Genomic DNA, 13,326 nt, shown 5'->3' with positions numbered 1-13,326 from the left:
AAATCCTCATCTTCAGAAAAGCCTTTACTTAACTGGTTCCATTCTTCACCCCTCTGCTCTTCTTAGTTCCACCATCCACGGTCTCCTCTATATATTGTAATTTTGCTTTATCTTGTGCATTCTTACTTATTGTTGTATTATTCTTATTTATTGTTATTGTCATCCTGTAAAGCACTTTGAGAAGCCACCTGTAAAGGTGCTACATAAAATAAAGTTCATTATTATGAGAGGTCTATGTTGAGTTTAAAACACTTTTCTGCAGATTTGATTGACAGCTCCTCTCGTGTACAACTAGAGCACAGCTTGAGAGAGTACATAATAAACAATCTGCTATCAAACCGTTTTACATCATATTATTTTATTAGTTTCCGTAACCAAACCAATGTAAATAAGACCGTACATATTTAATACAGCGATTAACCCCTGTACAAGTGAAACAAAAACAGTCTCCCTCCCTCCCCAGAACAATGTCTAATCCCACAGGGCTGCCGGGGTCTGTACAATGCCACCCTGGCGCACACAGTAGACAGATCTGCCAGTCGGGCATCACAGACGCAGCTGCAGGCCGGACAGGAAGGAAGTGGAAGGGAACAGACAGCAGTGTTAAGGTGATGGAGAGCGACGGGGAACGCAAGGCTGCAGGGCCTCTAGCTCAGTCTCCGAGCAACGCAGGGTGTCCTTTCTCCAGCGTCTCTCGGCAAAAGGCGGGAGCCCCCTGCACCTCCTCTCGGCTTTCACCTCGTGCGGCTTCAGAGACGACGGCGGTCGGAGTGAACTGCCATGCTTTGGGTGCTTCGCCAAGATTAAGCGTAATGTCCCCCCCCTCCTCCATACTGGCGTGTTGTTTAAACGATTCAATTTCAGCAGCAGAACGTTATTCAAACGTAGATACGAGTTCAGGAAACAGGAGGGGGGGGAAAAAATGCACAAGCACAACCACATGTCCCAGTTTCTGCTGGGTTTCACTCCCTCCAGATACCGAGCACCTCCTACTGCGAGCTCGCATGTTAAGGAGCAGATGGAGCCGAGATCTTGCAAGATGGCTTTGCGAGAGGAAGGTAGACTATAGCAGCTATGAGATACGTAGATAAGTGATCGGAGGGACAAGCTAAAGACAACAGAGAATCTGCCTAGAGGAAGAGGAAGTTCGCATTAGATTAGAAACATTAGTACCTTTTTCTGCCACACACAGTAAGACCTGTCGAACAACTTAAGTGTCTTAATCTAGCGTTAAGCAGCAATTCACAATGCAATCCCCTGGTGTCTCGGGCAAGTGGACCAGTGTAGGAGACTGGCTTTAGGATCAAATGGTTTTGCGTGGAAGTCCAGCCTCTTCTTGCTCACCCATGCTCTCCTCTGAATGGAGGATCAACAGCAGTTTCAGCCCCCTCCCCTCGTCTCTCCACCTGCTCCCTGGGTGTAAAGCTACATGTTTCCCCCGATAAGGGAGTGCTAGGCACCCTGGCATTAACAAACCCTGTTTAACGCAGCTCCCACAGCTGAGCTGGCTCACCCCTTCAGCTCTACCTCTACAAGATTTGTTTTCTAGCCCATTTTTTCACTTTGGAACACACACTGATCGCGTCTTTTAGTCAAAACTGCATTAGAGGAAAAAATAAAATAAAAACAGAAAAGGCAGAATGGCAACTGGCTTCAATAACAGCAGTAGCACCTCAAGTTCAATTTCCCAAAAACATTTTTAAAAAGCCCGATTTCAAGCCAAAGCGGAGTTTAACCGTTCAGTGACAAAGGAGTATGTGGCGCCCCCTTCGGGCTGCCGTTGCCTGGCCCCTACAGGTGGCGCTACACCGCTCGTCATTCACAACGTTAGTTCACGTCTCAGATTCATTGCTTAAGGGGGGGGATAAACTTTCACTTCCTAAAATTTCACTATTTGACTAAAAGAAATTACGATTCTTGGAAAAAAAACTGCCCACCCCTCAGATACTCAAGGCTACCCGGAAAACAAAAATAAAACATGAAAAAATGATATATATATAAAAAAATATCAAACTCAGCAGCAATTTTCTCTCGTCATTGCTGTACAGATACCAATGCAGTGGCGTCTCTCCCGCCGTGCGGCGGCGTAGAGGGCACCATCTCGACACAGAACGTAGGGAAACAGCACCCCACTCTTCTCCGAGGCTCTCCAGGGAAGGGCGGAGAGGGAGGGAGAGAGAGAGAGGAAGGCTACTGAAAGTGCCCATAAGCGGCACCCCCATCTTTCTGTGAGGCAGGAGGCCATCTCCCGACCCCCTGCCGCCTCCCCTCCCCATCCCCTCTCCCTGACAAACTCCAGGATAGCCGGGAGCCCAGGGGGGGAACAAGTCAGAGCGAGGGCCTGATCACAGCTCTCCGAGCGAGTCTTGGCTCATCCTCCCGAGCCTGTGAGAGAGAGAGAGGCAGATGGACACACAGCTGGTTATTTGGTCTCCTCGGGTTTGATGGACTGGGGTTTGATGGGGCCGGTGCGGACGGGCTTGGACCCCGACATGGAGAGGGCCGGGGCCTGGCTGGGGCCCTTGTCGCCCTCCGAGCGCTCGGGGGCGCTCCCCTGGGGTACCGCCGCTCCTCCGTCGACCGGCTTGCCCCCGCCGCCCTCCCCGCGCGCCGGCTTGCTCCCGGAGGGCTTGAGCTGCTGCTGCTGCTGCTCGGAGAAGAACTTGTGTGTGGACTGAAGCACCTCGGCGCGCTGCTTGGCCTGGGGGGGAGAGGAGGAGAGAGACGGGGCCCAGCGAGGGAGAGGAATCGGGGAGGAAAGCGGAGAAGAGGTGGAAGAGGCAGAAGAAAGGATACCACTTGTAAATCACTTTTCCCATCTCATTTAAGATCGAGTCAGACTGTTCATCTTAAAGGGATAACTTTCTTCACAGACTCGAGCGGAGACAATCAAACAGCACTTTAATGATGGTCTTTGTGACTATCAGTGCCACGTGCTGGAGCTCATGTGCGCGAGCTTTAGAAAACCATGCCCCGACTCCAAGGTGTGGTCCCTCATCACCATTGTGGCCCTCGGCTTGTCGCCACTCACCTTGAGGTCCTGCTCCGCTTTGAGCGCAGCATGGGTTCCCCGGGGGGCCAGCGGGGGCCCAGGGGGGCCACGGGGAGCGTGCTGAGGCCGGGGGTGCGGCATGAGTCCGGCATTCAGGGAGGGGGACATGGGGGTGCCCATGGGCGTCCTCTGCACTCCCCCAGGGAAGGAGCTGCCGTGGTGGGGGGGCCGCACCAATGGAGAAACCAGGCTGGGCTGAGACAGCATCTGGGGAAAGGAGAGACGCAAAACGTAAACTGTGTAATATCCGCAATACAGAAGACTTCTGTACACGTCCCTAACCACACACACCCAATAACTCTCACCCTGTCCATCAGAATCTGCATTTCACTATTAAACTGTTCTCCGCAAAGTGTCAGATTCTATGAGCACTGATTCCATGTACATTTAGACACGATTTGTATTTATAATGAAAAATCATGTTACACCAGCAGTGGTGACATGGTTTAGCTTTTCTGAGCGAATAATGTATGCATCCGACAAGATTAAGAGGACCCTTGCCTATCATGCTGATTATGACGCCGCTGCTATTTGATTCCAATTGTTGTTTCTGACCATTGAATACTCTACCTTCACACACAAACTACACAGAAATCCAACTCTTAAAGCTCCATTAAAATGAGTAGTGCTCAGTGCCCAGTGATCTGCTTGTTTAGCAGGGAGTTTCTTGGTATTGGTTGCATTAAAAAAAAAAAGGCTTCAACAAGGTTTGGCTTAGGCGCCTGCACCTTGCCAGGACAGTTTGATCCCCACTGCCACCACAAACGAGTGAACAGATTCCATCATCTTCAGACAGCACCTTTGGTGATGTATTCTGTAACAGTCCTATTTCAGTAATCTAAGCCTACCTCCTGCTGTCCATTGCATTCTAGCAGTGGGTAGACTGCTTTAGTTCAGTGCGCGTCCCACAAAAGTAATTGTGAAAAAACCTACACCACTGCACAAATTGCTATCAAGAGGTAAAGCATTGAAATAAAATGTCTGGCATTATTTTGTAAGTCCACAGGATTTACCATCTTGCCTTCCGCACATCGATACATTTGCAATCCCTGAGGATTCCGTATTGCGATCCTCACTGCCAACGTTTTATTCACGTGCTGGATTTGGATGACAAATTTCAATCAGACCGATCACCCCCTCCCCATGAAACATGTGTGACCACACCCTACCTACTGATATAAACTTTTTGCCCAAGTATGCAAAGACCAAGATATTCTCACAGATTAGTTGGTTTCAGTAAAAAAAAAAATGGCGGTGGTGTTATTTGTACCCAGGTATTTCTGCATTTGAAGTCCGATATGATAAATTAGGAAATTAAACAAGTTCACAAAACAAACAGAATGTTAGTCAGGAGAAACATGAGCAGACATGGTTAAGTGACTAGCCTGTGAGAAGGTGGTGGGCAAACCCATTTGGATGAGCAACATATCCAGGTGCGTGACCAAGAGACACTGTAGCGGCAAAGTCCTCACCTGTGGGGTGAACTGCGCTGGGAAGTGCTGGGGCATTCGCACACCCCCCGAGCCCGACTGGAACTGCTTCTGGTAAACAATGTTGTTCATTTTGCTGGACTGGCTGTTGGGACTGGTGGAGCTGGCCCTGCGAGCCACAACACAACATTCCTGGTCAGCGGAGGAGGAACTGGGAGCAGGACTGGGCTGGCGAAGCGGCACGGGGGAAGACGATGCAGGGAGAGGAAGGGCGAGTGACGGGCTGAGGAAGCGTATGCTGGGGAGGACGATGTACCTGAAGGGGCTGGAGGTGGGGGTGGTGCTCCGAGCACCGACCGGGGGAGTCCCTGGCTTCACATCCATCCCACTGCCAAACAGCTTCAGATCTACCTCGCACATCTGCAGAGAGAGTCGCCGCACATGTCAGTTGTGGCACACTGCTAATGCAGAAGCCCCACAATCCGTAAAGATTTTCACTTTGTAATTCAAGACGCTCAGCTTACACACACACACAAACAGGAGCAGATTCAACTGACTGTACAAAAAGAAAAACATCCAATATCTAAAAGATATTTGAAATTAGACAGAACCTATTATATGCTCACTCCATAAAAAAGGTCTCCTTTCCCTTTTCCTGTTCCTGGAGATCCCCAGTCCAGTCGTTCTTACAGGTCACCCGAGATCGCCCATTATTTATGATTGTTTAAGCAACTCATCAGTTGAGAAAGAAAGACTGAAAAACACTGGTCCTTGAAAGCTAAGGGATATTCTGATTTTTTAATCCAAAATCATAGCTTTAAATTATTTAATTGAATAAACCGCCTGTCGATCTGTTTATAGTTAAAGAGGTCAATTGTTTTAAAGACTATCTGGAAACCCCTGCTTTACACACGGAGTAATCGGAAACAGGTCACAAGGCGAGCACAGCAAAGGTAAGCAACACTTGATTGATGCTGCTATGAATTCTGCTTTAACGACACGCATCAACTCATGCTTTACTAGGTCGCCTATACATCAGGCGGTTTATCAGGAACTGTAAGAACAAGCTTCAGTTTAGCCAGCTGGAAAACGATAGAAAAAAAAAGCTTGATTTGGCTTTGCAGTCACTCCATCAGTAAAAGGACTCTACAACTCAGAAGTCACTAGATTGAGCCTGGGTCATATTACGTCACTGCCCAGCTGATTCTGCAGCTGGAGGTGGGCTGAGAATAGCTGAGCAGGGTGCTCTCGACGTCACTGACACTCCAGTGACCCCCTCATGCAGGCTCGCAGTGATGTCCATGAGAAATGACTCACTCCCCCAGGTTCGGCACGGACGCTCCAGCATCTCAAATGCTGAATGGCGTTGGTGTGTGGGAGAGAAGCAAGGGCACGACTGCCCAGCCTCGTTCCCTTAAAGGAGGACTCCCCCACACGACCGGAAGCTGTGAGCCTGGGCGTTAAAAAAAATCGGCTTTGCCATTGCTGGGTGGGCGAGTCAATGGAGGAAGAAACCCGAGTGCAGACATTCGAGCAATCTGTGTATCAGCTCGCAACTGACCTTACTGGAGGGCTGCATCATGCTGTGTCCACTCTGCCCCACGAGCCCACGGAAAGGCTGGCTGACCGGCGGCTGGCGGCTCATGCTGGGGGCCTGCGCTTGCGGGGGTGTCGGCGGCAAGGACTGAGGCAGAGCAATCAGGGGCTGGTGCCCCCCAGTCGAACCAAAATTGGGCAAAGAGAGCTGGGAGCCCGGGAGAGGGACCGTTACCTGGCAGGAAAGCGAGGGGAAACTCGATCATCCTGTTACTTTGCCGACAGCAAGCTGGTACTGCGCGAGCGGAGCTCGGAAATATTTCTGGCTTGAAGAGGGGAGATCCTGCCCATCCCCGTGTCTGTCTTGATGGAGCGTAGATGCTCCTTTTACGGTCAGGAAGATGTCCATGTGCATGCGTGTGCTGTTGCAAGGCTGCTGCTTCCTTGTATCATGACATGTGCGCGTGCGGAAGTGAGGTAGTGCACAGCTGTGCGAGAGGGCGGGCGCGTGGGTTTACCTGCTGGACTGCAGGAGCGCTGGGGAACTGCCTGGTGCTGTAATAGGTGCTCTGGGCGGAGTGAGTGTGTGTGGGTACGTTTACCTGCTGCAGGGCAGAGCTGGGCGACTGTGTGGAGCTGTAATAGCTGCTTTGGCCAGGCTGCTGCACCTGCCCCGAGTACAGGTTCGAGGGCTGGCTCAGTCCCTGCCGCGCCTGCCAAAACAACACCGACAGATTCACTTTCAGTCTGAGCGCGTCGGGCAGAAAACAAATACTGAATTCAAAGGGTTGCTGCACTGACTTTACTATGCAATGAGTCTCCATAATATACCCCCTGGATTATGCAAAGGAGCCTTTACTTGTAAATGTCAATTTTGATTGGCAATAGAAAGTGCAATAAATATTTCAGCACTGCTTTAGCTGATCTTTGTATTAAAGACAGTCGACAAAGTACTTGTGTTCCTTCAATTGTTCCAGGAAATCAAACTCTGCAACCTGTCAGAATAAGATGAAACCTTGGTGATGCCAAGCCCATCTCCCAGGAGCTTTCCAAACAAAAACGTTTTTCTGATTTTCGGCAGCTTTAGCCCAGGCTCAACTTGCAATGCCAAGTGCAAGGCTGAGACTGCAGGGACCCGTTTCCCCACTTATGAAGTCCACAATGCTAAATAATGGGTCCATTCATGCTTTAAGTATTGGTTTAGAAGCATGAGCACTTTACACTTGGTTTTCTGTAATGGGTAAAGAAAATATTTAAACCTGATTCTAAGTAGATTCATAAGCAATCTGCCATTGCGTCTTGGGCCTTAATTATTTACTCTTATGGCTCTTCGTTAAAGATTCTTGCTTTGCTCTTGCTTATGCATGCCCCAAGGCCAGTGGTGGCCAGTACAACAGGAGCACAGAGACATTCTGCTAGACTACAAGGGGCTCCAGTCACAAGAGGGCTCAAAGACTTTTCTGAAGACGCCACAAACTTTAGATAAAAAAATCTCACGAATGTAAATTGTTACTGACCTAGTGATAACATTTAGAATACCGTTACATATTTATTGCGTCTACTAGTTGCCTGGAATTTTTTGTGCACTGTGGGTTGACAGTTTATTCTGACTCGAGTGTCTCAAACTCCCACCCCCAGGCTTCTTGAATGGGTTTTTATATGTTTCAGTCAAGTTGCCCTTAACTCACCTGCAAGAGGTGCGTGTCAATGAGCTGCGAGCCCCCCAGGCCAGACGGCTGGTTGAGCTGGGGTTCGAAGAGGATGGGGATGTGCTGGGTGCTTGAGGTCTGCTGGAAGGCCAGGCCGGACTGGGGCTTGCCCAGGTCAGGCGGCTGGACGCCAGGGTAGCTGTGCAGCGTGGTGCCCGACAGCATCATGGGCGAGGGCTGTGACAAGTTGTTCTGCATGAACGCCTGCTGGGACCTGACCAAGACAGGGAACCAAACATGAGCCCGGTTTGCAGATTCTCTCTGCAAGGCCTTGGCTATTTCACACAAAAAAAAAGTCATGATTCTAAACAGTTTTGCAAAAGAAACTAGATATAACAGGAATTTACAATTGCACAGCACATGCACAAACAGCTGCACATGCTGACAGGTTACACAGGATCTGTGCTTATTCCCTGTGCGACTGGGCAAGTGAGCAGGCGAGCTGTGCAAGAGACAGTCAGGAGGAGCATCACCTGTAAGGCTGCAGAGCGGAGCTGAAGAGGTCCTGGGGCTGGGAGACAGGCGGGCCAGTGCCCAGGCCCATCTGCGGCTGGTGCTGCCCCTGCAGGGGGGCGTAGATGGGGATGGGGATCTGCTGCACTGCAGTTGGCTGTAAGGGAAAGTCAAGCCATGAAAACCGGCCCTAAGGAGAACCATCCAAACAAGCAGGTGGGAAGAGCACAGGGTCCAAGGCCAACGCATGAGCACCCCCAAACGTACATCCCACTTCCCAAAAATGACTATAAGTGTACAGATATGACTTCTAGATTCAAAGTAAGCACCGAACATCAGATCCATCCTCCCCCAACCCACTGACTGCTTACTAAGAACAATCTCACAATGAACCATGCTGGACATGTAAGGGCAGGACAGATGCTAGGATAAATCGTTAACTAGTTTTGCTCTGGAAAACTAGTCTTTTATAGGGAACATGGACAAAAGAACTCATTTCTGTTTCTTCCTTTGGAAAATTGGCATATTTTAAAAAACAAAATAAGAATCAAATTTCTCCTGATATCGCTGATGGGTTGTTTGTCACCATTTTAAGCAGCACAAACCTTAGAGAAAGAGCGCACATCAAAACGAAGAGGGTTTATAAACAAAGAAATGGGTAAATAAAAGCAGTGCCCCAATCTTCTCTGTACTTGAATGTACTAGTTCCATCTTGAATTATCTTGTGACCCGCTTTAAGCAAAGTGATGTATCACAGCAGAAAAACTAATGGTCGAATCATCTATAAGGATGCTGCAGAATCCCTATAAAGCAGCAAAGTTCTAATTTTTGATCGAAAATGGGGAAGGCAAAGAATCAATACTGGGATATACTACACCATCCCATTCCCCTGGATGCACTGGTGTAGCAATTAATAAGATTTGGAAATCCCACCTTAAATCAATTTTTTGGCTATTTTTAATTAAACATTATTCTCTTGAGCTGAAAGGAGGACTTCAGTGAGCAACAAGGGAAGGGGTTATAAAGAGAGCTGCTGAGAAGCTGCCTTGCCTCATGGGCACAGCACAGCGCAGACCGGCAGGAAGTCCATCGCACCTGAGAGAGCCCTGGCTGAAAGCCCTGCTGCTGGGCCAGACGGGGGTGAGGCGTGCTGAACAGGTGGCTGGTGTCCATGTAGAAGGCTGGGATCTGGGCTGCAGAACCTGGTAAAAAAAATAAGTAAAAAAGCCCCAGTCAGAAGGGCTCCTGTGGGCTTTGATCAATTAACGTTGATCCAGTGAAGGAATGGAAATAAAGATCCTACACCACAGCACAGTGAACAATTTCAGATGTTTAGAACTGCTGATTCACATCTGTTGGCGTTTTGAGATCATTGTGACCAACTTAATACGGTCGTGCTTGAAAGTTTGTGAACCCTTCAAGGTGGTCAATGTGGTTTTCGAACCAATGCCCTGACATTCTTCTCAAGAAATCCTTGATACTTCTCAATATATAAGTATGACTGTACTTGAATATGAATAACTTTATATGATATGTAATATGAATAATTATCAGAACAATTTGCACCTAGCAAGCTGCAGGGTGTTTTGAACACCTGAAGTGGATCATACCGATGTCTAAGAGGGGTCTCGTCTCTTTTCCTCTGCGATAAGTATTGATGCTGCAATATTTGGTTTCTTTTCTGGGTGAAACTGATCAGTCCACAGTCGAAGGCAGTTTCCTGGTATGGGACACAGTAGCCCCAACTCAGAGGCTCAGGGCAAAGCCGGGACGACACCCTGGACGGGGTGCCAGTCCATCGCAGGACATGCACAAACACACAGGCAATTCATAGACAATAACTATCTCGGAACCTCTTTTAATCAATGTGCTGGGTTAGTCCAGATGGGCAGAAACTGGCCTACCTGCTGCAGACTGAGACACGAAGACCTGTGGTGTCTGCTGTTGCTGCTGTTGTTGTTGCTGCTGCTGGGGTAGGAGGGAAGGCACACACCCCAACTGGGAGAAGTGCCCCCCTGTCATGCCCCCCCCCTGCAGCTGCTGGGGCTTCACCTTGCAGATATTCGGGGGGTCCGAGGTACTGGTAGTCTTTGTGCTCAGAGAGGAAGTGGTGTAGGTCCCAGATCCTAGGGGGGTAACAACAAATTCAAACCAGTAAGTTGCTTGAAAGTTTGTTCATTGAGTGACAAGTGTGCAGCCGAGACCCAAGCGTAACTTTACTCCAGCATGAAGCCAATTATGCTACAGGTGTAACAGTACACCACCGACTCAACTTCACATCACACTAACGTTGGGTTAACCCCTCGAAGTGCCACAAACGATGTTATAGAATACTATATTACTTGTAGTAAAAGTAATTTATGATTCCGATCAAGACCAATTGTATAGAAGTCCTTCAGTTATTCAATGTATCACGTCTAGCTCATGTACTTGCAAATGTAGATGTACTGGCAGAGTGTGCCATCACTACAGGGTACACATGTTGGTTAACTGCAGGACTGGTGATTGCTCCTGAGGCAACAAAAGAATTGTGTTGACTGCATTTGTTTTTTGTCAATGTTTCAGAAAGCATGCATAAATACACAACTTGAATGAGTGTCTGGTAGGAAATAATCACCTCTTGTTTTTTTAATACGGGCAGAACTACGTAAAAAGTACAGAATGCACCCTATAAAAAAACAGCAGAACAGATTCTGTAGTTTATGCATTTCTAGTCTTGAAACAAATGAAGCATTTACACTTCATATTTACAACTTGAACTGCCGGAGCATTCAGACTTTCTATTCTGAATATGTACTTCCACATGTAATCTGTGCAAATCTCAGCATCTCTCCATGTTCAGTATACAAAAATATATCTAGGATTCATGGACTTGAGCGGTGTTGGATGCTCTTCTACGAAGTGCAGAAGTACTTATATGGGGAACTAAGGTTTTAATCTCATTTAAGGAAGCAGTAGAAGTATAGTGACAGGCAGGCGCTACCTGAGAGCGAGGTTGTTGGGGTGACTGAAGCCACAGGGATCTGGGGCATGGAAGCACTAGAGAAGGAGCTGTAGGAGGCGCTGTTGCCCCCTCCGCCGCTGGTGATGGGCGAGGCAGAGGATGTCACTGGAGAGCTCTTCTCCCCAATGCTGGGTGAGTTCTCCCAGGCTTTGCGTGCAGACTCCATCTGTCAATCAGTAAAACAATCAAGGCAGGCAAGGCTTGAGAATTAGAAAGACGAGCAGAGTAAGTTTAACTTGAAGATGATACACGACAGAGAGAGCTTACTCCAAGACCAAGCCAGAATGAGAGTGCACAGTGCTCACCTTAAGAGTCAGGTCAACAGTTGCAGGCGACACAGGGGTGAGACTGGTACTGCGCTGCAGGGCTTCTCGCCGGGGAAGAGGCAGAGCATGAGGAAGGGCGACCTGTACATGCACACAGTAGCTCATATAAGACACACTTCTTGGAATAATGGAATGATGTTATCGACCCAATGCAGCCCAATAGAGGGCAGCTCGGGGTCTCTTCGTGTTTTATAAATGATGATTAAGGGAAAGCTTATGACTATAAGAAAAAGGCTGACCACGCCGTTTGATTCAAAATTAAGTTTGACATGAGCAGACTTAGAACGGAACCCTTTCAAGAACTAAATCTAGAACTTTCATGAACAATCCAGGAACAGAAGGGGCTGGGCACGCTGTTGTTAACCAGTCGGTACTCACATTAGGGACAAGGCTCTCCTCAATCTTGCCGCTGGCCGTGGGGGTGCTGTCGGCCAGGGAGGAGGAGGGGGTGGTGTAGTCCGTCACTGATTCCTGAGGAGCAACACGGAAAAGGCCACTTCCCATTAATGCCGAGTATTCAAACAATGTTTGCTCGTACGTTAATGAGAGCCGTGAACTTAGATTCTCTCAATACATACAATGGACTAAAAAAAAAGTTATACAAGTCTCCTTCCCTCTTCATCCTCAGGACAGAGAATCAAAGGTATATATACCCCCAAAAACCCACTTAGTGTAATGCACACTAGTTCCTCTGTTGAGTCGAGTGGAGGAGAGGAAACTCTCCTCAAGCTCTCAGAACCATGATGATAAAAACAATACTATACTTGCAATATTACAGACGGGCATGGCGCTGCTTGAACTAAAAAGGCTTTGCACAGTTTCCCCAGTGCAAGTTCTGTCACCAGCCTCGCACTGAGCTGCAGCTCAAGAAAGTAACCGCCAGTCCGGCGGCGCTGTACCTTGGGCCCAGACCCGTACTCCGCAGACGGGACGGTGATCATGCCTTCGATGTCGCCCCCCAGCTCCGGAACACCTTTGCTGTCCTTGTTGGGGGTACTGGGGTCCGGACCTCTGCCTGCCCCCGGCGCCCCCTTTTCTGTGCCCTCGCCCTCAGCCGGCCTCCCATCCTTCGCTGCCTTCCGGTTCTTCAGGGAGCGCTCCTTCCCGATGGGGCCTGGCTTGTATTCCTTATTCTCCGGGGGACTGAGCTCTGGAAGCTTGGAGGGCGGAGGCAGAGAAGGAAGAATGACAGTGAGGAGAAAGGGGATATAGGAAATGAAGGGAGAATGGTTGGGAGTGAAGGAGAAGAAGAGTTAAGTTGAGCTCTTTTATAGGACTCAATCCATGCAAAGTGTTAATACACAGATCTCCTTGCCTGAAAAGAATCTTCCCCACACAGGATAAAAAACTTTTAATACTGTTATTTGTAAGAATGCAACCTCATACGAACAGTTTAACCTTAGAATTGCAGTTGGCTATTTACAAGTACCTCCAGGACTTCCCATTTGCTGACTGGACAGCGAGATGGATTATTCAGACAGGATGCGCTTTGACAAGGGCTTCAGTTAACACTTGTCACAGCCCACAAGCAGGCAGCTCAGCTCAGCCCCTAGTACCTTCTGTGCTTTGATGGGCCCGGCCCGAGGCGGCTTCTGCCTCTGTTCCTTGGGCTCGGGAAGCTTTTCCGCCCCCTTTTCCAGCAAGGCGGGCACGCCGTCGCTGTCGGTGCTGCCTGCCGAGGAGGGCGCGCCAAACTGGATACTGTCCATGCCCATCTCCACACCCCCGTCAGGAGCAGGCTTGGCCCCCTGCTGCACCAAAAAAAACACTGGGTAAATCATGCAAATCAGCAGCCAGTCCACAGACAGGACTGGAC

At 48.9% G+C, this 13,326-nt stretch overlaps 1 protein-coding gene across 18 annotated transcripts in view; it reads right to left on the bottom strand.

Moving 5' to 3' along the window:
* Positions 1 to 340: 340 nt before the first annotated feature.
* The window catches only part of prrc2c (proline-rich coiled-coil 2C), a 37,896-nt gene continuing 24,910 nt past the window's right edge, over positions 341 to 13,326 (bottom strand). For 7 of the 18 annotated variants that reach the window (XM_088599222.1, XM_088599221.1, XM_088599224.1 and 4 more), the window contains exons 20-34: positions 13,067 to 13,261; positions 12,410 to 12,667; positions 11,889 to 11,981; positions 11,490 to 11,591; positions 11,164 to 11,350; positions 10,085 to 10,306; positions 9,231 to 9,382; positions 8,201 to 8,337; positions 7,707 to 7,941; positions 6,537 to 6,731; positions 6,044 to 6,253; positions 4,799 to 4,902; positions 4,525 to 4,651; positions 3,032 to 3,259; positions 341 to 2,701 (exon numbers count right to left, since the gene is read on the bottom strand). In XM_088599222.1, the coding sequence (XP_088455348.1) occupies positions 2,423 to 2,701; positions 3,032 to 3,259; positions 4,525 to 4,651; positions 4,799 to 4,902; positions 6,044 to 6,253; positions 6,537 to 6,731; positions 7,707 to 7,941; positions 8,201 to 8,337; positions 9,231 to 9,382; positions 10,085 to 10,306; positions 11,164 to 11,350; positions 11,490 to 11,591; positions 11,889 to 11,981; positions 12,410 to 12,667; positions 13,067 to 13,261 (2,724 nt within the window). In that variant the 3' untranslated portion in view covers positions 341 to 2,422. The remainder of the gene's footprint in view (positions 2,702 to 3,031; positions 3,260 to 4,524; positions 4,652 to 4,798; positions 4,903 to 6,043; positions 6,254 to 6,536; positions 6,732 to 7,706; positions 7,942 to 8,200; positions 8,338 to 9,230; positions 9,383 to 10,084; positions 10,307 to 11,163; positions 11,351 to 11,489; positions 11,592 to 11,888; positions 11,982 to 12,409; positions 12,668 to 13,066; positions 13,262 to 13,326) is intronic. The other 11 variants (XM_088599227.1, XM_088599237.1, XM_088599233.1 and 8 more) reach the window with 7 other exon arrangements.

The sequence above is a fragment of the Lepisosteus platostomus genome, chromosome 11, assembly GCF_059453375.1.
Source record: "Lepisosteus platostomus isolate fLepPlt1 chromosome 11, fLepPlt1.hap1, whole genome shotgun sequence".
Taxonomy (NCBI): Eukaryota; Metazoa; Chordata; class Actinopteri; order Semionotiformes; family Lepisosteidae; genus Lepisosteus; species Lepisosteus platostomus.
The sequence above is the reverse complement of the archived record's forward strand: the minus strand, read 5'-3'. Positions and strand labels throughout refer to the sequence as shown.